At 43.2% G+C, this 26205-nt stretch overlaps 1 protein-coding gene across 1 annotated transcript; it reads right to left on the reverse strand.

The window, feature by feature from the left end:
- Window positions 1-22363: 22363 nt before the first annotated feature.
- Window positions 22364-25399, reverse strand: LRATD1 (LRAT domain containing 1). Its single transcript, XM_032778998.2, has 2 exons — window positions 25327-25399; window positions 22364-24663 (listed from the first exon to the last, which is right to left on the reverse strand). Exon 2 carries the CDS (start codon window positions 24624-24626, stop codon window positions 23772-23774), a length of 855 nt encoding a protein of 284 aa, XP_032634889.1. The 5' UTR covers window positions 24627-24663; window positions 25327-25399; the 3' UTR covers window positions 22364-23771.
- Between the last annotated feature and the right edge of the window lie 806 nt (window positions 25400-26205).

The following is a 26205-nucleotide window of genomic DNA, read 5'->3' on the forward strand; positions in this document are numbered from 1 at the left end:
TATCTTCCTTCCTCATTGCCCCTTCTGGTCAGGTGTCAACTAGGTTATTTGAGCTTCCTAACTCCTTACAGGTAAAGATTCAGTACAACTACTCAGGAGGGATTTTATGCTACCCTTATCTGTATGTATATGACAATGTCCTATTATTAGATTTCACCCACCCAGTAAAAAGTGTGAACTGCTAAAGCACTAAGGACACAATTCTGTCATGGAGCTCACAGTGTTCATGGATTCTGTGACTTTCTGGGACCTCTGTGACTTCTTGTGTTGCAGCGCTGGAGTGGCTGTGGCCTGTCCTGGGGCTGCCAGAATGAAGGTGACCTTGGGGCTGCTGGAACAGTCCCTGGAACAACTGTCTGGCAGTCAGCCCCAGGGCCACTGAACAGTTGACCAAGGGCCAGCCCCAGGGCCGCCGGAACAGTGGTCCCTGGTCTGCCAGAGCAGCAGCCGGGGTTGTCAACCCCCATGGGGGCTGGAGAAGTAGTGGTCATCCCCTGCTGCAGGAGCAGCTGCAAGCCCCGCCAGCGCTCTGTTTGTGTCCCCCCCCTGCCTCCAGGGTATTTTGAGTAAAAGTCATGGAAAGTGACGGGCTTCTGTGAAGTTTTGTTTATTGACCACGACCTGTCCTTGACTTTTACTAAAGCTGTGACAGAATCTTAACCTTAACTATAACAGTCTCTCCATGGAATCACAGACAGTCCCCTTGTGCAATCCAGTCTATCTTGTCACCCAGTCAAGCTAGACTATGTGATATAGGGTCACTTTATATCAAAAAATCACAATATTCAGGTTACTACCAGTCCCAAAGGACCAGTCATTTACCCCAGATCATCTGTACTCAGATCTCAAACCAAAGATAATGCCTGTAGCCAAACCTGTAATTAACTAAAGCTTTATTAACTAATAAAAGAATTGAGAGTTATGTACAGGTTTAAAACAGGAAACACACACACAAATTATAGTCTTAGATTTAAAAAGGTAATATAAGATTCTATAATAAGCAGCTCTGCATGTCCTTTAGGGCTGACCCACACCAAGCAGCATGGGGATCTCTTGCTTGTTTTTAGGAATCTTTGCCCCTCAGAGACCAGACAGCATAAAGAGACCCCAATTGCTTCTGGTCAGGGATTTTTATTACACCTCCCTAGAGTCCAAGCTGATGGGACAAGCGCTTCTGCATGTAACATCTTCATGGGAGTGTGTGGCAATCAACAAAGTCTTTGTTCCACAACCACCAATTTGGTTTCAATAGTCTTTTGTGATGGGCAGAAGAAAACACCTTCTATAGGAACCCAACATTTTGCATTAGGTGAAGGGTTCCCTCCTCCCCACTCCTTGATGGGTTACAGACTTTCAAAACAAGCATTTTACAGTCATACAGCAAACATTCAAGTATTATCTTATAGCATGGGGTACAGATATTATAAGCAGGATTATTAATACATGCAGCATCACACAATCATTCCAGAAAGGCTGAACTCTAATATCTATTTTAACGATACTGACCCACAAGTAAGCCAGACTGGTTTCCAGCTACGCATTTGTCAGTGTTAAGTGAGACCCAGGGACTTGGCCTGAGCTGGCATCTGATCTACGAGCACCACAGCCTTCTGCATTTTAGTCAAGTCTCTTTATACTATGGCCAGGTCTACACGACGCGCGAAAATCGATTTTAGATACGCAATTTCAGCTACGAGAATAGCGTAGCTGAAATCGATTATCTAAAATCAATCTACTCACCCGTCTTCACCGCGCGGGATCGATGTGCGCGGCTCGCCATGTCGATTCCGGAACTCCGTTGGTTTTGGTGGAGTTCCGGAATCAATGTAAGCGCGCTCAGGGATCGATATATCGCGTCTAGATGAGACGCGATATATCGATCCCCGAGCAATCGAATGTAACGCGCCGATATGGCGCGTCGTATAGACGTGGCCTGAGTCTCTTCTTCGAATATACCTCAATGCAAGGATGATGTCTGTCAAGGGGGTTCATTAGTGAGTTTTTAAGTGGCTGAGGAGCCCAATTCTTGCCCTGCAGATTTTCCCAAAGAAGTGACAGGTGTAATCTTGGAGGAGACATAGTGATTGGCTGAAGTGTTGTGCCCTGTCTTTCCTCCTTTGTCACTTCTCTGTCTCATGCACATCTGTTCTCCTCAAAGTGAGCTGTGGCTTGGTGTATGGTGTGGCACCACTGTGTTCTGTTCCGCATCAAATCTCCCAGTTTGTTGCGTTGGTGCCTCCCTTTTTAAGATGTACTTTCAGTATGTCTTTTAAACACTTCCACTGCCCTCTGAGAGCCCTTCTTCCCTGACTTAACTGAGAGAAGAGTACTTGCTTCGGGAGGCAAGTGTCAGGCATACGTACACAGCGGCCAGCCCTGTGGAGCTGGTATTTCATGACCTGCACTTCTATAATGCTAATGTTGGCTGAAAAGAGAATGCTGATGTTAGTGCATCAGTCTTCCCAGCTGATCCTGAGAATCCTCCTGAGGTAGCTCTGCTGGAACCACTCCAGCCACTTGAGATGTCGTCTGTAGGTTACCCAGGTATCACATCTATACAGAAGGGTGGAGAATGACAACTGCCTTGTAAACCAAGATCTTGGTACCTGTTTGTAGATCCCTATAACTGAAGACTCATTTGAGTAGTCTTCCAAAAGCTGTTCCAGCACAGTGGATTCTGTATTCGAATTCTGTGTCAGTGTTGGCTGTTTGGGAGAGGTGGCTGCCAAGGTACAGAAAACAGTCCACATTTTCCAGGGGTTCTCCGCTGATGGTGATTTGTGGAGTACAGAGAGTAGTTTGTGCAGGTGAGGGCTGGTAGAGTACCTTGGTTTTCCCGATGTTGAGAGAGAGACCCAGGCTGTGATAGGCATCTTCAAAAAGATTTAGGATGCTTTGCAAATCTGCCTCTGTGTGTGCAAGAATGACAAGTCATCTGCATACTGAGGTCAGTGATACCAATTCTCATGATCTTTTGATTTTGTTTGGAGACATCAAAGATTGAAGAGTAGGCCATCCATACAATATTCAATCCTGATTCTGTCAGGAGAGTGGCCGTGAATCAGAATCACTGCAGGGTAAATGGAGAAGAGTGTTGGAGCAATGATATGGACCTACTTGACACCAGTGCTAATGATGAATGGTTCGGTCTCTAAGCCATTGAACAAAATGGTGGCAATCATCACATCATGGAGTAGTCTGATGATGGAAATAAATTTCTGTGGACAGCCAAATCTATATGGCACTTTCCAAATGGCATCACCGTTGATAGAGTCAAAGGACTTGGTTAGGTTGGTGAATGCCATGAACAGTTTCTGGTGTTGCTCTCTACACTTTTCTTGAATCTGTTGTGCCAAGAAGACATGTAGGTTGTGCCTCAGGATGGCCTGAAGCCACACTGTGATTCAGGGAGGAGTCCCTTGGCAAGGGGGAGAAGGACATTTAGTAGGATTTGGGAAAGAATCTTCCCTACGATGGAGAGGAAAGCAATACCTCTGTGTAGTTCCCACACAAGGATTTCTCCCCTTTCTTGAATATTATAATAATATTGGCATTCTTAAAGTCAGGTGGAATTTCTTCATAGGTCCAGATTTTGTCGAGGAGTTGGCCAAGTTTGTGCTGGAGCATTGTTCCACCAGCTTTAAAAACCTCATCTGGGATGCCAGTGGGATGTCTGGGCCTAGTGTCTTGTGATTTTTTGTCTGAGTGATGGCATGCGGGACTTCCTCAGAAGATGGGAATCAGTAAGGAGTTCCTATGCTGAGTGTTATGGAATAAACTTGATGATGTCTTCAGAGACCATGGATTCAAGGTTTAGTAGGTTCTCAAAGTTCTCCTTCCAATGTTGTTTAATGGCTGCATTGTCCTTGAGGAGGGTGGAGCCATCCTGAGAACATAAGGGAGTTGGGCTTTTGGAGCTTGGCCCATATATAACTTTTGTTTCTTGAAAGAAGCTTCTCATGTCATCCTGGTCTACGAAACCCCAGATCTCACAGGCCCATTCTTGGCACCACTTGTTTTTGATGTCATGGAGCTGCCTTTGGACTTTGGCTTTAAGCAGGTGATAGACCTCATGTTTTTGTTTGTTAGAAGAATCATTTTGCCAGTTACAAAATGCATTTATTTTGTGTTGAATTAATGCGATGATTTCCTTGTTGTTTTTGTCAAATCAGTCTTGGTGCCGATGAGTGGAATATCCTATGGTTTCAGCACATGCATTGTGAATGGTGTTTTTAAGTTGATCCCAGTGCTCTTGAATGTCAATGATATTGTCAGGCAATTGTCAGGAACCTATCATAGCTCTGGTTATACGGAGGTCGATATAGTCTTGAGTTCTGACTATAACATAATCAAGGAGGTGCCAGTGTTTGCACCGTGGATGTTTCCAGGTAGTCTTAAATTTGTTACTCTGCCTAAAGATGGTATTTGTGATGAGCAGGTCATGCTCCACACATTTGCTGAGGAGAAGAATATCATTGGGGTCTACATTTCCCACCCCTTCTTTGCCAATTGTACCTCTCCAGAGTCAGGAAACCCGTCCGACTCTGGCATTGAAATCTCCCTGGAGGATGAGTTTGTCTGCCTTAGTTATGGGTGTGAGGGCTGCATCAAGAGTTCTAAATAACTGCTCCTTATAGTCTTTCTCATCATTGAATGTTGAGGTGTATACACTGATGATCGTGGCATATTGGTTATGCTAAGCTTGAGCCAAAGAGTCATGAGATGCTCGTTGATCCCCATGGGAAGCTCCAAAAGCTGACTAGTGATCTTATTTTTGATGACAAAGCCAATCCCATGAATGTCTCTCTTTTCAGGTGGCCTTCCTTTCCAGAATAAAGTGTAGCCACCTCCATCCTCTTTTAACTGGCCCTCATTGGCCCAGTGGGTCTCACTAAGAGCTGCAATGTCATTACTGAGTCTCTGGCAATTAGGGCAGTTCTTCTTTCTGGGCATTCACTGTGCTGAGTCCATAAAGGTGTGGACATTCCAGGTGGAGACGTTCATTGTCTTATAGCTCTTGTTTTGGCCGCAGAGTTGAGTGCATGAGAAAGCCTATGTTTGGAGCACCTTTTCTAGCCTCCTCCCCATTTGGGGTGATCAGAGGGGAAAAGGCCTGTTCAGTCACAGCCACTGCTGCCAAAATGGACTTCTGTCTCAACCAAGCACAAGATGACTCACACAGCTGCCACCTGCATGCAGATTTGTGACTAAAGACTCCCAGAGATCACTGCTCCTTCTTTGTGATCCAGCAAACTGTAGCCAGTGAATTGGAAAGCCTGGAAAAACCACGGCAAGGAGGAAGGGAGACTTGGGTCCCCGCCTATGGGAGGTGACGTCTGAGGAACTAGGTGCCTTTGGCTGGATCATGAGGGGAAATATAGGTGCAGTTGCCCTGAACTGTGACAAGTATACCTACACATGCTACAACAAAGATACACCCCCCCCTCACATTGCTGTATAGACTGACCCTGACAGACTTAAGGTATCTCTACCTTGCAATTAAACTCCTGTGGTTGGCCTGTGTCAGCTGACTCAGGCTTGCACTGCTTGGGCTACCAGGCTGTTTAATTGTGGTGCAGATGTTCAAGCTCATGCTGGAGCCCAGGCTCTGGGACCCACCCATCTTGAAGGTTCCCAGAGCCCAGGCTCCAGACTGAGCCCAAATGTCTACATCACAATTAAACAACCCCAGGCCTGAGCCCCACAAGCCCGAGTAGCTGACCAGGACCAGCTGCAAGTGTTTAATTGCAGTACCCTGAGGTACTCTAAAATTTTACCCTAAATCTCTCATTTCTATTACTGGTATGCAATGAACTATCTGTCACATCTGCTGAAAGTAGCATGCCACGCAGCCTGTGTTGGACACTCACTGTCATTGAGATGTGACTTTACCATCAAAATATGCTGTTTCTTTTGGGGTCTGATATTTTGCAAGCACTGTATGCAAAGAAGTTACTATATCCACTTCAAAATTTGGGGAAACAAAGGCAGCTTATTCAACAACATCTTATTCTCCTGCTAGAATGTGCTAGAATTTGTTTACCCACCTGAATATTTGTCATTCACAGTTGGCAGAGAATGGCTTTAAAAAAATAATAGACGTGATGGGTTCGGTCACAGAGACCCCCTTGGGACTGTCACCTGATGTACTGAGACTACCCTGAGCCCATTTTCTCTACCAGTTTGGGCTTCCAGAATCCTGCCTTGTTGATCCAGACACACAAGCCTGCTGCAACACAGACCCAGGGTCTGAATCATGCCCCCAAAGCTGCAGACTTAACAAGTGCTTAAGAAGTGCTCCTGTGGCCTTGGCTACACTTGCAAGTTGCAGCGCTGGTGAGGGGGTTACAGCGCTGCAACTTAGCAGGTGTCCACACTTACAAAGCTCAGCCAGCGCTGCAACTCCCTGTCTGCAGCGCTGGCTGTACTCCTGGTCTGCTACGGGTGTAGCGAATCCAGCGCTGGTGATGCAGTTGCTGCCCATCAGGTGTGGATACTCACCAGCGCTGTAATTGGCCTCCAGGGTATAGGAGGTATCCCACAATTCTCCGGAGCTACTTATCTAAAAAACAAACACAGCTGCTCTTTGCTGCAGCGAGCGAGCGAGCCAAGCAAGCCGAGGCTTGGAATATTCCACAGCCTGTTTGCTTGAGGAGAACAACAGCACGGCGGGGGGGGGAGGGGAGGGAGTCCGTCGGAGAGCTGCTTTCTGGTCTGAAGCCTTTTTACATTTAAGAGTGATTGAGAGAGGGTGCGGCGAAATGGGCCAGAATTTGCACGCAGAAAGCTGTCACACAGTTGTCCTGCTCCAAAAATCCACTTCTTCTGTCTCCTCTCCCGACGCTGCCATGTCACACTCCACCCCACCCCCTCTTTGAACTTGGCAAGGCCAGGAGCTGTTCCACAAGGCTGTCCAAAACATCACTCTCTCTGTCTCCCGGACACTCCACTGTACACTCACACCCCCACCCCCCTCTTTTTGAAAAGTACGTTGCTGCACTTGAACCCTGGGATAGCTGCCCACAATGCACCACTCCCAACAGCGCTGCAAATGCTGCAAATGTGGCCACACTGCAGCGCTGGTCGCTGTCAGTGTGGCCACACTGCAGCGCTGGCCCTACACAGCTGTACGACCACAGCTGTAACTACTAGCGCTGCAAAAATGTAAGTGTAGCCATGGCCTGTGTCCAGGACCCAATGAGATCCAAACAACAAATGAATCCATTTTACTCTGTATAAAGCTTATACAGGGTAAGCTCATAAACTGTTCACCCTCTATAACACTGACAGAGAGATATGCACAGCAGTTTGTTCCCTGAGATAGTAATCACTTACTCTGGATAAATTAATAAACCAAAGTGATTTTATTAAGTATAAAAAGTAGGATTTAAGTGGTTTCAAGTAATAACAGACAGAGCAAAATAAGTTATCAAGCAAAATAAAACAAAACATGCAAGTCTAAGCCTACTACATTTAAGAAACTGAATACGGTAAATCTCACCCTCAGTGACGTTCCAATAAACTTCTTTCACAGACTAGACTCCTTAGTCTGGGACCAATCCTTTCCCCTGGTACAGTTCTTGTTAGTTCCAGCTCAGATTTGTCCATGATTGGGACCCTTTGTTCTGTTCCACCCCCTTTAATTGCTTTAACATAAGGCAGGAATTCTTTGTCTCTGGCCATGGCTACACTGACGCTTTACAGCACTGCAACTTTCGCGCTCAGGAGAGTGAAAAAAACACCCCCCTGAGCGCTGCAAGATACAGCACTGTAAAGCCTCAGTGTAAACAGTGCCGCAGCGCTGGGAGCGCGGCTCCCAGTGCAGCAAGCTACACCTGTAGAGGATGTGGAGTACGTGCAGCGCTGGGAGAGCTCTCTCCCAGCGCTGGCGCTGCGACCACACTCGCACTCCAAAGTGCTGCCACGGCAGCGCTTTGAAGTTTCAAGTGTAGCCATAGCCTCTCTCTGGGTTCCCACCCCTCCTTCTAAATAGAAAAGCACCAGGTTAAAGATGGATTCCAGTTCAGGTGACATGATCACATGTCCTGTGAGACTTCATTACCCACTCACTGGCACAAAGGAAGTCTTACAAGTAAACAGAAACATTTACAACCAATTGTCCTGGTTAATGGGAGCCATCAAGATTCCAAACGACCATTAATGGCCCACACTTTGCATAATTACAATAGAACCTCAGCATTGTATTTCATATTCCTAGTTTCAGATATAAGAATAATACATTCATACAAATAGGATGACCACACTCAGTAGATAATAAGCTTTGTAATGATACCTTACAAGAGACCTTTTGCATAAAGTATATTCCAGTTACATCAAATCCACATTTAAAGATATTTTTTATAAAAATATGGAGTGCAACATCACAGACATAATGCTGCAGAAAGTGATTCTGGCAGACATATGGTACCTCTACACTGCAAAAGAACCCAAAATAACACACACCCCTCCCCTTCCCCTGAAACCTGCACCAGCAGGTCTCAGAGCCCAGGTCAACTTGAGCTCACGCTATGGGGTTAAAAATACCAGTGTAGACATCCCTGCTTCAGTTGGAGCCCAGCTGTGAAACCCAGCAAGTCATCTGACATGGGCTTTGAGACTTGGTGCCACAGGAGGTTGTTTTTTTTCCCCTGCATTGTAGTCATGCCCATAGACATTCTAGTGCATAACTGGCTTTATTTCCCTATACGGTGGGGAACATATAACATTTCTTAAAACCAGATCCTTAGCTAGAGTAAACTGACACTAAAGTCAAAGGAGCTATACCAGCTTAGGATCTGACCCCCTCAGTCTTTAAAGTCTCTAGGTATGTCTATACTAAAGAAAAAAAAAAGACCTGCAACAGTTAGTCTCAGAGTGTAGTCAACTGATTTAGGCTCATTGGGCTTGTGCTAAGGGACTAAAAATTGTAGTGTAGATGATCAGACTCAGACTGGAGTTAAGGTTCTGAGACTCAACCCTACCAGATTTCAGAGCCTGGGCTTGATTCCAAAGTGAAATGTCTACATTGCTATTTTTCATAGAATCATAGAAGATTAGGGTTGGAAGAGACCTCAGGAGGTGATCTAGTCCAACCCCCTGCTCAAAGCAGGACCAATCCCCAACTAAATCATCCCAGCCAGAGCTTTATCAAGCCAGGCCTTAAAAACCTCTAAGGAAGGAGATTCCACCACATCCCTAGGTAACCTATTCCAGTCCTTCACCACCCTCCTACTGAAATAGTTTTTCCTAATATCCAACCTAGACCTCCCCCACTGCAAGTTGAAACCATTGCTCCTTGTTCTGTCGTTTGCCACCATTGAGAACAGCCTAGCTCCATCCTCTTTGGAACCCTCCGTCAGGGAGTTGAAGGTGGTTATCAAATCCCCACTCACTTTTCTCGTCTTCAGATTAAATAAAACCAATTCTCTCAATCTCTCCTCATAAGTCATGTGCCTCAGCCCCCTAATCATTTTTGCTGCCCTCCGCTGGACTCTCCAATTTGTCCACAAATTTTACTCTGTAACATGAGCTCAGGTCAGTTGATTTGGCCTCTGAGACACACGGTTGTGGATCATTTTTTGCACTGTAGACGTGCTCTCTGTTTTGTAATTCCTCAGACATCTTCTGTGAAGTTGTCATTCCTTACAATTCGTTTCTTTATTTGAGGAAGACCCAGGTTGGGGCAATGATTTACATTCTTATTATTAGAATAACAATTAACTCAGTTGAAAAATGAATCACACTCATTTCTACCCATTTCTTCCCATATTCTAGTCTTGCTGCTTCCTGGTATGTGACCAGCACCAAGATTTGGATGAAAGAGAACCATCAGAGGCTCAGTGAAGGCAAGATTAATAGAATTCTGGTGGGCAAGAAGAAGCATCTACAGAAGTATACAGGGCAGTGTGTATGCCAGGCTTTTCCCAGTATAATTCAGTGTGTTGCTATCCACTTGGATCCATTACTACTCTGGGGATCCACAGGTAGGAGTAATGGTTCCTAGTGCTGTAATTTTCCCTCCCTCATATGATATAGGACCGTTTCCGCAAATGTGGTCCTTATTAGTTACCCATCCCTTTTTCATCTAGATGGAGGTTCTCTCCTTAGGGCTCAACTTGAATTCTGAATTAGTTGAAAATCCCCATGTGATTTTCATCCGCTCCCTTCTTAGACTGGGCCAATCCATAAAAGCATGAAACATGAATTCTGTGTACTGGCTGCCTGTTTACTTCCAACAGCAATTAGAGGCATTGATAACAATCTTTAAAGCCTTGAACTTGTCTGGAACCCAGTTTTGTGAGCGCTAAAATCAGCTGGATCATTCCTAATATCAATGATGGAATTAAAACTTTCCAAGGCCCACAGCAGAGATTTCAATGGAGGGCTCTATTCCTCTGGCAGACCACCAGAATCTAAGTTTGGCAGCCTTCAGAGCATAGTTTAAGGCTTACTTGTTCAATCAACCATTCAATAATTAATATGTTAGTATGTTGGTCCTTTGTGAGACAAATAAAAGGCAGTTAGAGTGCATTAAGCTATCCATATGAGTGTTTTGTAATTAATATTTGTTTTTAATTTATTGTAAGATGCCCAAATGCTCTGCCAATGAGTTCCAAAGAAATCCTTAAAATAATTAAATGAGTTCTGTAAGTTCTGTGTGATTAGAATTGAGCAAACTGTTTAATGGGCACTTTATTTCACACACACAATCATTTTTACTGTTCAAGCATTATATGAAGTTTCACAAATGAGTTATTTGTAACTAACTGTCCACTGAATCATTTGTACAAATAAGATATGGATTAACCACAAACTGACCAATATAATTCTTTGTTAGACATTTTATGATTGGTCATCTAAATAACATCATTCTCTGACTGAATACATTAGGAAGAATGACTGAACAAATCAATGACACTTTGAATGTCTCATGAGAGAATGGAAGGTTTAGGGAATTTTAAGACATTTTAAATAATTTCCTATTTGCTTTTACAAATGGAATATTATATTTGGCTAAGTAGTTGGAATGCAGGTTTCAAAATAACTGGGATTATTCTTGACTAAGGGAGAAAGAAACTCTTTATTTTTTTTTTACTCTTGATCGAGTTACTAATTCAGAATTAAAAACAAAATGTTTAATATATTTGTATTTAATATTAGGAATAGTAGACTGATTTAAAGCAGTGTTTTATAATATCTGTTTTACTGCTATCAAAGCCTACTAAAGCACTTGGCCATGATTTTTTAGAACTGACTTGTAATTTTAGGTGCTTCAGAGTTATTAGGATTGTGTGTGTGTGTACGCCAAACTTAAGTCTCCTTAAAAAGGGCCTGATTGTCAGAGAGTAGGTGCACAGCTCTTTTGGAACATATGGCCTATTCTAGGGTGTCTCAAGCTGAGCACTCAGAAACGGAAACACTAAAACTCACTAATCAATTTTAGAATATCTTGACTTTGGTGAAGAAATCTAATCAGAAATCTAATGAAGACCAAGTGGCCTGTAAAGTCAAGTCATTCTCAGATAGAAACAGATAATACAATCAGCTCAAATGGTTAGTTGTATGACTAGAGAGTGTTTTTTTTCAGATACTATATAACATCTACAATGCATTTTCCTTCCACAAAGCTCAAATTAGGAAGTGTTTTGAGCTACGTAAAATATCTACATTGAGATATTGCCTTTTTAGAGTCATATACTGCCCTGATCTTGCAGGCAGGGCATCCATTGAGAACAATGGAAGTTCTACTCTTGGTTCAGAGGAATAGAAGACATGGCAATGCATAGCTAGGCATTAAGCCATTTGTGCTCTTGCCTATTTCCACACTGGGTTATTCTGGATGTTCTTCTTAGAAGAATCATCAAAAGATCAAAGTAGGTATGAGATTCACTTTGAATACTTACAGTTCCTACTGCCAGTGAGTTTGATTATCAGCAACATAGAGAGTTCAACTTTCAGTATCAGTTCGTACAATGGACTAATAAAAGTTGTTAGCGTTCTATGAAATGGAAACCCTAACGTTATCCTCTCTATGCAATACATATATATATAAATGCTTCTCTGTAAGCAGGTAAGCAAATTGATTTTTCAGTTTGGTGGCTGAATTGAAAAATCTGAAAGAAAACTTGATTAATTTCAAATCAAAACTTAATTCTTTTAATTTTTTTCCTCACCAAACCAAAATTTAAAAAAAAAACATTCATGTTGAACAAAGTGTTTAGAATGTCATTTCAGATTCAAAATAACATTTTTGAAAAAAAATGTTAAAAACAGTTAATTTTGACAGTTCTGAGTTTAACTTTTTTTTTCCCAGCCAAAACCAGTTGCTGAATTTGACACAAAAATCATGAAATATTCTCAGTGTCCCCAAAACATGTTTATTGGTGGATTTATTATTCACTGAAAAATTTTGCACAACTCTGTTCCTAACACAGTACACACACATTGTATCTGATCCAAACTTACCCTTTTCCTAATTCCTGTCTTTATACAAAGCATAAATATAAATTTCAGCCTAAAATATACCTAAATATATAGTATACAGCAGATTAGAAATAACTGTTGCTAATGCTCAGAGGAGGGGGATTTTTAGGTTCCAGCACTATTGTGGAAATCAGTTATTTGATGTATTAATCTTAAATAGCAGCATATTTTCATTTCAGAAAATTTGGTTACTTCAAGGGACATTGACAGGATTGGTAGGCCCAACATTTTTCTTTCAGTGCCTGCAAAGATGATGCAGTTCTCAAGAGTGAGACTGAACTCTGCAACGTCCCCCTGGCACCAGTTAATTCCACTGGTGGGGTTGTTCAGTGACTACCATCTAAATACCCATACTGGGCAGCCTCTGCACTCTGTGAATGCCATGGAAGGAGGCCTTGCACCAGGTCCAGATAGGCTGATATGGACGAAGATGGCTTGTAGATGGAGTAGAAAATCCATAACTATGTGGTTCAAGTGATGCAAAACCTTCATGTGGGATTGGGTTGTGGCACCTACTCTGCCATGGGCTTTGGGGTCCATCTCCCCATTAATCTCCCACACAAGATTAACTGGCCTTTGTGGGAAGTGGGTGAGGTTGAGTTTCACCCTATGCATATTGAGTGGGATTTCTGAAAACAGTCAGCATTTACTTAACTCCAGTCCCATTGCAATCTATGGGTGTTCACTACTGACTTCAGTGGGAGACAAGTTAGGCCAATACTGAGTGCTTTTGAAACTCTTACCCTTTTGCTTTTGAAAACAAACATACTGATGCTTTAAAATAATAAATCAAGGCTCCCTGCCCCTCACTTAGGAATAAATATACAACAACAGATTAATATTTGTACACAATGGAACATGGTTAATTTCAGTGTTAAACTTCCAAAGGATTATAAACAGCAAGAAAAAATATTCAAATCATGAAAATGAAAATTCCCTTGACAATGTCTTTTTAAATGTACTGAACCGAAGGATGGATGGGTATTTCTCTGGAGCATTCTCTTATTTATAAACACGCAAGTCGACAGCAACATATTTCATTCTAAAATAGTACTTCATTATTGCAAAGTGTAGTGTTCCTTGATTTTTTTCTCCACTAAGCACTAATATGTCAAAGACCACATAGTTAATGCAATTCTCTTGATGTCAGAAAAATGCGGCATACCCTAAAGCACAAATGTTTGAATAGTGTTAAATCCAGTTGGTGGTTAATCTCAGGCATCTGTCTGTGGCACACATAAGGAACACATTGAAATGACAGTGCAGTTTATACCAACGCTAATAAAATAATCATGATCCATATATATTAGTTCTAAGAATTAAATGTGTGTATAAATATTTACAGTCAATTCTTATATTTCTTTTAAACAATCTCTCATTTGTATTGCTTTCCGTGATCTTTCCTCTTATTCAAAGGGCACACAGGAATAAGAATACTTCTTTTTTAAAGCTAGATTGTGATACCCTTACTCATGCTGAATAATATACCAGTATTCCCTCTGAAGTCAGTGGGTACAAAGTCCTGCTGAGGTTGAGTAAGCATATCAGAATTTGGCCCTTAACAGTTACTCCTGTTGTTAGCTATAGTGTTGCTAGTTCCCTACCCATACCTTCGACTGTGTCATGCCTGATCAAATTTGCAGATGACCCAAAGGGGGAGGGGTGGCCAACACTTTGCATGATAGAGCTAAAATTCACAGGGATCTTGATGAATTGGAGAATTGGGCTATAGACAACAAAATGAAATTTAAGAGAGACAAATGTAAGGTGCTACACTTATGGAAGAAAAAACAAATGCACAAACACAGAATGGGAAATAACTGGCTTGGCAGCAGCACTGCTAAGAGGGATCTGGAAGTTGTGGTGGATCACAACCTGAACATGAGTCAGAAATGTGATGCTGTTGCAAAAATAGTAAATGCAATTTTAGGTTGCATTAACAGAGGCACAGTATGCAAGTGACGGGAGGTGACAGTTCTGTTCTACCTGGTGTTGGGTAGGTCTCAGCTGTAATACAATTTTGGTCACCAAATGTATATAAAGGATGTAGAGAAAATGGAAAAGTTCCAGAGGCGAGCGACGAAGATGATCAGAGGGATGGAATGCAAGCCATATGAGCAAAGGCTGAAGAAACCTGGTATGTTTAATTTTGGAAAGAGGAGATTACTGGGGGACATGTCTTCAACCACTTGAAAGGCTGCCATAAAAAAGATGGAGAAACGTTGTTCTCTCTTGTCACAGCGGGCAGGATAAGAGAAAATGGGCTCAAATTACCGCATTGCAGATTTAGATTGAATCTCAAGAAAAAAATTCCTAACTGTAAAAACAGCAGAACAACAGAACTGACTGCCAAGATTGTGGAAGCTCCTTCAGTGGAGGTTTTCAAAAAGAGGCTGGGATAGCCATCTGTCTTGGTTCGTTTAGATACAACAAATCCTGCATCTTGGCAGGGGGTTAGACTAGATAATCCTTGAGGTCCCTACTAACCTTATGATTCTATGCTGGCTATAAATGCAGGCCTATTCTTTATCTTATTTATACTGGTTTTACATCCATATAACTATTCATCAGATTCACACCTGTGTGCAAGAGATCCAAATCAGGCTGCCAGCACTGCTGTCTGTAGATCAGCAAGGAAGACTGAGGTACTTAGGTCTTCCACTTGCTGTTTGCTCTATGCCAGTTAGTCTATAACTAAACTTTGCATGGTGACAGGTTTCAGAGCGGTAGCCGTGTTAGTCCGTATCAGCAAAAACAATGAGTCCTTGTGGCACCTCAGAGACTAACAAATTTATTTGGGCATAAGCTTTCTTGGGCTATAACCCATTTCATCAGATGCATGGAGTGAAAAATTCAGGCTTATTCTGATCCTACAGCCTACCCTGAAGGATGATCCCTTACTCTCACAGACCTTGGGAGACAGGCCAGTCCTCGCTTACAGACAGCTCCCCAACCTGAAGCAAATACTCACCAGCAACTACACACCACAGAACGCAAACACTAACCCAGGAACCAATCCCTGTAACAAACCCCACTGTCAACTCTGTCTGCATATTTATTCAAGGGACACCATCACAGGACCTAACCACATCAGCCACACCATCAGCGGGCTCATTCACCTACACATCTACCAATGTGATATATGCCATCATGTGCCAGCAATGTCCCTCTGCCCTTGTGCATTGGCCAAACTGGACAGTCTCTATGAAAAAGAATAAATGGACACAAATCAGACATCAAGAAGTGTAACATTCAAAACCAGTAGGAAAGCACTGTGATCTCCCTGGACACTCAATAGCAGACTTAAAAGTGGCTATTCTTCAACAAAAAAACTTCAAAACCAGACTTCAGTGAGAAACTGCAGAACTGGAAGTAATTTGCAAACTTGACACCATCAAATTAGGCCAGAATAAAGACTGGGAGTAGCTGGATCACTACAAAAATAATTTTCCCTCCGTTGATACTTACACCTTCTTGTCAACTGTTGGGAATGGGCCACATCCATCCTAACTGAATTGGCCTCATTAGCACTGACCCCCACTTGGTAAGGCAACTCCCATCTTTTCATGTGCTCCATATTTATACCTGCCTACTGAATTTTTCACTCCGTGCATCTGATGAAGTGGGTTCTAGCTTAGATAAATTTGTTAGTCTCTAAGGTGCTACAGGGACTCCTTGTTGTTTTTGTTTAAACTTTGAATGTGACTTTTTCAAATGGATTATCACTTAAGTGACCAGTGCCATGCTATGTTCAAATAATGTTAAAACATATTATATGTATTAGTTGAGGCAGACGATCTAGCACATTTTTTACTCACCCTGTTTTTGCTGTGGTAGCTTAAGGAGTCTCCAAAGTATGAGTGATTTTATTGCATTAGAGCTGCGTAGTTACCTCCCATTTGGAGACCCCTGTGCTCCTGGGACAACTGAGAGAAAGAAAAGAATTTCAGATGAAGCTCTGAATTCTTGTTTGATAAATCTCAGACTTTACTACTTTATTGTCCAAACCTGCTCAAATAGAGCCTGATTTCTGGAATAAAAAACTTCCGTCAATGTCAATTGATATGGCTACTCAGCTACTGCTGAAAATCAGGCCCATAAACTGCACCTCTCACACATGGGCACGCTTGCGCACATACACACAAAGTCTGAATCATTTACATAAACAATTACTCCTTTTGCACAAAGGAAAGCCAATTTTGCATGGACAATTGGTGTATGTACAGTTAAGTAAATGCTATTTAGGCCAATCTTGCAGATATCACTCGCACAAAACTCCCAGTGAGAGTTTGCCTAGGAAGAGTTGGACTGGATCCCTGTTTTGAAAAGTCAGTCCTAGCATAAATATTAAATTAAGGGAATTTTGTTCTTTTATTAAGCAGTGTTCAAGGGCTTGATCTTGCAAATACTGAAGTATCTTTACTCACATGAGTCATCCCACACTCATATGAATAAAGCTAAGCATGTGTATAAGTGTTTGCAGATTAAGGCAAAAGAATAAAAGTGTCAAGGAAGTATTTAAGAGTTCACAAGATAGATTAGCTCACAATGGTCTTGCTGTTAATACAAAATTAAAGTACATACTATTGGCTGCTTTAAATGTAAAATGCCATTGGGCCAATTATAGTTTATTTCCCAAGAATAACATAGTTCCAATACTATTAACATGCATACAACCATATGTCACCATTACAGTATGTTCAGAACATTCATCTGAACATGTAGATCTGTATTATTTAGCTGTAGTAAAATTCTTCTGCAAAGTGGAAAATGCACATGTTCAATAGCCACTTTTAAAAGGTACAGTAGGGGTGAAATTCTGCTAGCAGCTACCTCAGTGTAAATCTGAAGAAAAATCCATTAACACAGGATGTTTCTCTAGATTTACAGTAGTTTAAATCAGAGCAGAATCTGGTTCATTGTCTCCACCCTTACTCCACTGCCAACATACACAACTCCTATTTTTTGATTTACAACAGCTCAAAGAAGTGTCTAATCCCATCATTCATGACTTTCTTTCTACTGAAACTTTTAAAAAAAAATCAAATTAAATTTTGTCAAAAGATCGATTCTAGTATTGACTATTTTGTACGTCAAATTTCAAACTAAGACATGTTTTTACAGATAATGTAGAAACCCATCTTAATAACAAAAATTAAAATAAGATCTGGTTTTATCTGAGAAATACTGACCATAATTTAATTAACAGCAGCGACAGGGTACCCCGTTACCTTATTCACAGATTATCATTTAGTATCAATCTTGCAATGGGACCCACCTGACAGTAAGACTCCATCTGCACAGATCCTGTTTCAGGATCAAAGCTCTATATTTTGGAATACAATTAACTTACTACAAGCACAACAATGAACTTTAAGTGGTGAATGAGTTCACATACCTGGGGTCCACTATCGCAGTCAACCTCTCACTTGAAATGGAACTCAACATCCACATCGGAAAAGCTGCTACAACAATAGCTAGACTGAGCAAGAGGGTATGGCAAAACGGTAAACTGACAGAACACACAAAGATCTGTGTTTATCGTGCATATATTATCAGCATACTTTTGTATGGAAGTGAGGCATGGATCTTATACTCGCATCAGGAAAAGACGCTCAATATGTGCATTGTCTTCATCAAATCTTTGGAATCTCCTGGAGGGAGAGAGTCACCAACACTGAGGTGCTCAAATGGGCCTGCATACCCAGCATGCAAACACTCCTCAAACAGAGACGCCTCCGCTGGCTTGGGCATGTGTGCCGAATGAATGATGGGCACATCCCAAAGGACCTCCTCTATGGTGAATTGGCATCTGGAAAAAGACCCAAAGGAAGCACAAAATTGCAGTTCAAGGATGTGTGCAAGCAAGCCCTCATAGAAACAGACAAGGATGTGGATAACTGAAGATCACACTCAAGACTGCAGCCTTTGCAAACAAGAGCTTAATCAAGTTATGAGTTACGAAAGGAAGCTGTCCAGTTTAGCAGAGGAGAAAAGAGCTTGCAGAAGGCAGAGCCCACAGGGTCAAAACATCACCTTTAAATGTGACAGACGCTGCAGAGCTTGTCGCGCTGAAGTATGTCTCTTCAGCCAGCCATGGCTGCCATTAAACCAACTCAGTAAATTCTTTACCTCTCAGGGGCACATATCCATGGTCTCTCCAGACTTAATGATATCTACAAGTGACAAAGAGTCTCGTTGGCATCTTATAGACTAACAGACGTATTGGAGCATGAGCTTTCATGGGTAAATATCCACTTTGTCAGATGCATGTGGTAGAAATTTCCAGTCTAGACTGATTCTTGCCTGCATATTTATACCCGCCTCTGGAAATTTCCACCACATGTCTGACAAAGTGGGTATTCACCCACGAAAGCTTATGCTCCAATACGTCGTTAGTCTATAAGGTGCCACAGGACTCTTGTTGCTTTTTACAGATCCAGACTAACATGGCTACCCCTCTGATACTACTACAATTGTTTAATAAATCTCCACATGCACATCCAGGTAAGTTCTTTGGGGTAGGAATTTTATTCTCCTACCTGCCTACAAAGCACATAGTTTGTGCAACATAAATAACAACATGGATCAGCAGTCAGAGAAAATTATGGATGAAGAAGTATTAAAGTATTCCAGTAGTAATCTTCCACAATAATGAATGAGATCTGAGCACTGGCATTAACATCTACAAAGCCTATCCCACCCAAGTGTTTCCTCCATAACAGCATAAATTAAATTAAACAATAAATTTAAATTAATGGAGATATCCCATCTCCTAGAACTGGAAAGGACCTTGAAAGATCATTGAGTCCAGCCCCCTGCCTTCACTAACAGGGCCAAGTACTGATTTTTGCCCCAGATACCTAAGTAGCCCCCTCAAGGATTGAACTCATGATCCTGGATTTTGCAGGCCAATGCTCAAGCTACTGAGCTATCCCTCCCCCCAGCATACAAAGAGAGTTTGGAGTGGAAGTCATTTAGGATCCTGATCTTGCAAGATGCTAAATCCCTCCCCTGAAATCTTCCATACCCTTAATCCCACTGATTTCAATAGGAGTTGAAGATGTTCAATACATCACAGGATCAGGTCCATAAATTCCAAAAGATTTCTGCACATCACTTAGTTACATGTGAAAATCACTAAAATTAAATGAGGCAGCACAATTAAGACTGCACATTCTAATGCAGAACAAACACCTTACCTTCTCATTCATTTTTGCCAGACTCTCATTGATGTCAATGTGAATTCAACACATGGATCAACAGCAGAATATTGTCCTAAACAAATACTTGTTTTTTAAATGAAGCAATAATGGAGGCGGGAAACAGAGAACAACTTGAAAACATGACTGATAGTGACAAAATGTGTTTTGCTGAGTTCTGTTTGAATGACTAACTATATTTGCAACCACTAACTGGCAAATAACCTGGTCAGTAAAAACCGGTTTACAAACAAAGGCTCCCTGGATATCCTCTATAGAATGTTAACCTGTAAGCAATTCAGATGATCGCAGTTTGGAGAGACAAGTCCAGTGATTTCAGAACCAGAGATTAAATTGTTCCCAAAATGTTACCATACCAGCTAAAAGCAAACCTGCAGAAAAACAGGACGTTCCAATTCTCCTAGCATTTGAATATAACATATATGCTAAGATTTACTTCATGAGCAATGATGTACACATATATCAGATACATAATTTACCCAAGAAGATTGAGGAATGAAAATACATCCCACAAACATAATTTAATTTGTCAATAACTTCACTGATTGATAGACTTGGAAATTTTAACTCAGGCAGGTCACTGGTCTTGCAAGATGAGTATAATCAGTCATTTTCTTTGCCTGACAATCATCATCACTTCTTCCCTTATTTCTTTCCACTAGCCTCCCCACTTGCCTCACTATCAAGTTCCAGCTTCTCATCCTTGTTTCAACATATTGCACAGCTCTGTCTCTGCCCACATTTCTGTTCTCAATTCTTAATAATTCCCCCAATAATTTACTGCATTAAAACAGCCTGCCTCACCCCTATTTATTGTCTTCCTCTATTCTCATTTTATTATCTGTTTCCATGCTGCCTCCTATCCCAGCTTCTGTTCTCTCAAATGTATCTTCAAATCTCATGTCTTCTGCAAGGTCCACAAATTGTAAGCAATAACTAAACAATAAGGCCTGATCCAAAGCCCATTGAAGTGAAAGTTAACTATAGGTTTTTTTATTTGTTTGTTTAAGAAAACAAAGTTTTCATTAGCTACAATTAGGTTTGCATCAGGACATTAGTACTGCCAACAATCCATGATGAAAACTAAAGGGCCGTGGGAAGGGGGGAGGATGTGGGAGGGGACGGAAGCAAAAATAACACTCTAAGGGCCTGGTCCAGTACCACTGTTTGTGGACGTTTGGCTGTTGAGCCTAATGAAAGCAGAGCAGACCATAAGTTCTCTCTATCCCCTGGGGCCTCTCGTGTATTTTCATATACAGTCCTTCTGGCAAAGATCAGAGGCCTAATTATGCTGTCACCTGCACCTGTGTAAATCTGGAGTAACATTACTGACTTATATGAAGTAACTTGAATAACTCAGCACAGAATTCATCCCCATATCTTCCTGGGCAGCCCTAACTTCAGGGTCAGCCCTTAAGAAATAGACAAACTAAAAAAAAAAAAATGGTTTTGTTAATATAAGAGTTTAGTAATTCATTCCATAAGAAGCCAAAGTTAATGTATGGCCAATGATGGGCTGTGGAGAAATAACACGGACAAGTTCAAAGCAAATGTCTCTTAAAAATCTACTGAATTAACATCATAAACTATGCAGTTCCTATTAGTGGGGATGTGCCAGGCTGCTTAGATAAGGATTCTGCTTCTGATCCTGTATTACTCATAGCAAGGCCGTTTAGGGAAAGGAGGATCTAGCTCCAGAAGTCAAAAAGTCAAATATGGAGAACCTGCAAACTCATCTTCCTAAATATCCCACTTACTTACCTGCTCCCCATGTATTTCCTCCCTCCTGTCATTCCCTCTCACTCTACCCTTGCACCATAATAAAAAAGAAAAAGAAATGTAACTACCAGTAACTAAACCTGTGCCATCATTCTTTCCCCCTACCCTTTATTATTTTGTCTCTTTAGACTTGATGTGTATTGGGTGCAGGGACTATGTCTTCCTGTGGTTTGGCATGGCACCAAGTAGTATATGGCACTTTTGAGCACTAATGCAGTATAGATATTAAATAATAATAATGCCGTCCCTAATCTTATCACCTGCTCAACAAAACTTCACTTTATTATTGTGAATATAAATCTTGCTACTATACATTTCACTCCTGCCTTAACATTAACTTCACAGCTGTAGAGAAAGAAAACTAAACTCACCAATGGGGGGGAAAAATAGTAACTACTCTATTAGCTGTTCAATGTTAGGGAAACTTACAGTATGAGTGTACTCAATTTCAAGTCCACCTAGGATGCCATACAATAATGTAGAGGCTTCTGCTGTTCTTTATTGATAAGGCCACACTTATCAGCCAACAAATATGATCAAAATAAATGTAAAATACTACACATTTGTTAAAAGGTGTTTTGTGAGAATTTGAAGCCATTCAATCAGCTATTTGATGTGGGTAGAAATTCACCATCAGTGCTCTGAAGAAAAGAAAAAGAAACACCTCATTTTATTGCCAAATAACTTCATCAAGCATATCAGCAAATATAAAACCAGTTACATGACCTTCAGTTATAAGGTTTCTTTTTTTTAAACAGATGTCTTATGTGAAACAAATGTTGACATCTCTCTTCTAGTAAAGTACACTCCATCCTCATAACATCAGTCATGGAAGGCAAATGCTTTGTTTGTTAAAATGAAGTACTATTGCAACAAGGTTGCTTATGATGTTGTTTAATAAAGAAGGGAGCCAAGATACAGTATATCAGAGAGGGTGGAGTGTATATACAATAATTCTGCCATCTGTTACGTGATAGAGAGGGGAAAACCAAAACCAAATGCATTTTCTTTCCAGTATCAATACAAGCAAAAAAATAACTTGGTCATTACAAATTGTATGCTGCTCCACATAATAAAAAAAGAATAATAGATTTAGGAATGTCCCCATATACTTAAGAATGATAGCTGATATATATATATTATGATCTTTTTATTTCAGGACTGAGAATCAGTGAATGAACGTGGAATGGGTCTGAAATACAAAAATAACGCATTGATCTCATGACATAAAAGGCATCTTTTTATGCAACTCTGGATTTAGACTGAACCTATTTTCTTTAATTGGATTTAGAAATGCAAGGTAAACTTGGTCACATTGCTATTGTTTGGAATGCTCAGCATGCCAAACTCCATTCTATTTTTGCTTCTTTGCAGTGTATAAAGAGGTGGAAAGTAATCTCCAAGTACTGGCGTAGTGGCTCTGTGGGACTCAAGGCAAACCTAGAGCAGGAGACCTTGCAGGACTGCTCTCTGGAAAAGCATGTATGTAAACTACTCACCAAAATACTCCCTATCATTTATTTAATGCTTCAGAATGGCTTTGGGCTCAAGAAAACAGCTGCTCACAAACTCTTACTATTTTCAAAAAGAGTAGAACAGTAAGATATTGTGAAAACATCTAGCAGAAAGAGAACTGCATACAGGAAGGAAAAAAAGAAGAGAACAGATTTTTAAACTTGTGATTTATTTCTGCCAGAGAAAGGTAAAAACACTTACACCTGATTAATACCTTGCTATAGTTGCTATAGTTTACTGGACTAAAATTAGGGCTCTGGCTACAAGATGCATTTAGAAATAAAAACAAACAGAACCTCCTCTCACCTCACAGAACTGGCAGAAGATTTGAGACAGTTTGTTTGACAGGTAAATGCTGTTAGCTAAAAACTCTTTAGCTAAATCTGCTTCTATGACCCCAAATGTTTAAAAGGTATCATGGATTAAAGCCATGAAAATAAATTAAAAAGAATTTCAATTTGAAATTTTATTAGTATGTTGCTAGAATGGCCAACATCGATGGACAGGAGAGACTGTGTTCACATGCTTTGTAAATCTCTTCCACATATATCCCTCTTTGCTTCTCCTCTCCTTTTTCCTTCATTAAATGTTATTAAAAGCCAAACCAAACACTGGCTATGGGGGTAAGAAGAATGCTGGTTTTCTGGAATGTTGCCATGGATTCCGGTTTAAATTGCCTCCCACCAGAGAGCACAGCCCCCGGTCTGTCTGTGGCAGGCAGCTCTCGCCAAGCCAGGGAAAGAAGGGAGCACCTCGTCCCTCCTTTGTTCGTTACTCTTTCCCATCCACTATAGCCAGGTCTTTGATCACTCGCAGTTTACCACTGGCATCGAGCCTGCGCTTCTCCCTTATTAGATCCTCCAGGCTGTGGAATCGCACCGTGTGCACCTTGTTCTCAGCCAGATGGATCTTGAGATAATATTGCTGCTGGTGCTGGGTGCCGGCAGCAGCCTGCAGCTCCCCCCCGGCTTTGAACTCCCTTTTCCCGAACCGGCACCAGGCGGCGAAGCTCTCCGAGTTAGTCCAGCAGATCTCGTCGCTTTTTAAACCCAGGTGCCCGCAGGCGTTCTGCACCACCAGCTCTGCCACCAGGGGGCGGTAGCGGTACCAGCTATTCACCACCCGGCCCACGTTGCCAGCGCCCGCTTCGTACAAGCTGTCCTGGCGGATCTGGCCCTGGTGCAGGTGGATGATCTGCCCGCTGCCCACATAGACTGCCCATTGCGGGGGTGGGGGTGGGTGGTCGGATGGCCCCAGGTAGAGCAGCTCCAGCAGGTCTCCCGGCTTGCAGAGGGCAGGCAGGGCCGAGACCGAGAAGACGCGCAGGTCCCCAGCCTGGGGGCCGCTGCTGACTTTGGAGAAGATGCATTCCTGGCCGCGGAAGGCGGAGAACTGGGTCTCGTTCAGCACCAGCTGGTGGTGGTGGGTGGGGGTCTCCTGCCCAGGGCTGCTGGAGCCCTTCACGCTGTACTTGTCCGGCCGGCCTCGTTCGTCCAGGTCCTCTTCCTCATCCGAGAAGAAGTAAGCCACCCCGACCCGCAGCTCGTCCTTCTCGATCCCCGAGGGGTCTCCGGTCGGCAGCTCGCTGTAATTCAGGTGGGTGATGCGATCCAGTTGATTTCCCATCAATGACAGGGCAAGGCGAGGCCAGGAATCGCCGGGTCTGGGTCGGGAGGGAGGAGAGACGCAGGACGGGGAGAGGGAAAGGGGAGAAAAGCAAGGAGAAAAGGGAGAGGAGGAACAACAACAACAAAAAAAATCCAGGCACAGAGTTTCAGTGATTTCTCCTCCCTGACCACGTCCCCGCTCCCCGCGTTAGGAGAACCCTCCCTTCCCTCTCCCTGTGCCCCTTTGGGGCTGCGCCCTGCCCGGTGTCAGCGTTACACGCGTGGCTCGGGCATGGAGCCGTCCCGGGGGCACCCGCACCATGCCACAGGGGTGCAGCCGCGTGCGGCGGGCACAGCTCTCCCGGGAGACGTCCCGGCTGGCATCCGAACCCTGTCCCGCTTCCAGGGTCCCCGCCGGCTCCTGGGCAGGGCAAAGTTCACCGCAGAGCCTCTGGGTCGGGGGCAGAAGGGCGCAGGGTGGCTGGAGCTGGGACCGTCCCGGCTCGCAGCCGTGGCTCCAGCGGAGCACGCTCCGCCCCGGCTCCCGGCCGCCCGGCTCGGCGGGGCTGCACGGGGAGCGCAGCAGGGCAGCGTCTGGCTCCCGGGAGCCGAGCCGTGACACCCCGCCTGCCCTCTTCCAACTCCCGCCCGCAGCAGCGGCCCCGGTCCTGCCCCGCTGGGACCAGCCTCCTGACAGCGACCCCCCGGGCGCTCCGTACCCGTGATCGCCCCGCTCCAGCCAAGCGCCCAACTCCCTTAAAGTCTTCTCGTCCCCATGGGAGCCGCAGAGCAGGTGAGCAGCGTCATCCCCGGCGCCCTTGCCGCTCCCCGAGCTCCGGCTCCAGCACCTTGGACGCGCTCTGCCTTTCCCTGGACAGCCCCGCTCCGCTCTGGGCTCCCCCTACCACCGGCGAGTCTAAGTACCGGCGGCTCCGGAGCCCTGCACCCGCCCAGTGCGGAGCTCATTGGCTGCTTTGCTTTGAGATTGGCAAGACGAGCGAGCCTCCGGGGTGTCAATCACCGGCCCAGGGTGGGATTCCAGACGTTCCCTCTCCTGCTCCGCCAGGCCCCCACCGCCCCTTGCTACTTGGCCAGGCTGCAAAGGGGCAGACCATCGTCCACGAGAGCTTGGCTGTGCAGAGCCCCTCCGGCCCCCAGCTCGCATATTGTGGCCAGAACAGCCAGGCAATGTTTCAAGTCAAGAATCTGGATAATACCATGATAGACTGGTACCACTCTCCAGGTTTATTCTTCATTTTCAGACTCTATAGGACAATACCTTACTTTCTTGGGAGACCTTCAAGCAGCAGCTACTAGACCCGGGTTATGGGACAGGAAAGTAATAAGGGAGAGGAAAGGTTATTGAAATAAGTTGCATGGTATGACTTCAATGGAAAGCTGTATTATATAAAAAGAAAGTTATTTCAACTGTAAATACTTAGCAGGTCTGCTGGAGGAGCTTAGATGTTCACCAGGCTTCACAACATCAAGAAATTTGATTGATTCTCCTTTGCTTGGAGGCTTTAAATCAGGACTGGTCAGTTTCTCTGAAAGAGATGATGGCTTCAGATTTTGGGAGGGGGTGTTCAACGCAGGAA

Source organism: Chelonoidis abingdonii, chromosome 3 (assembly GCF_003597395.2).
Source record: "Chelonoidis abingdonii isolate Lonesome George chromosome 3, CheloAbing_2.0, whole genome shotgun sequence".
NCBI classification, from domain to species: Eukaryota; Metazoa; Chordata; order Testudines; family Testudinidae; genus Chelonoidis; species Chelonoidis abingdonii.

What these genes read in the sequence shown, in the direction of transcription:
- LRATD1 (XM_032778998.2), bottom strand. Translation starts at nt 24,626, where the DNA reads ATGGGAAATCAACTGGATCGCATCACCCACCTGAATTACAGCGAGCTG.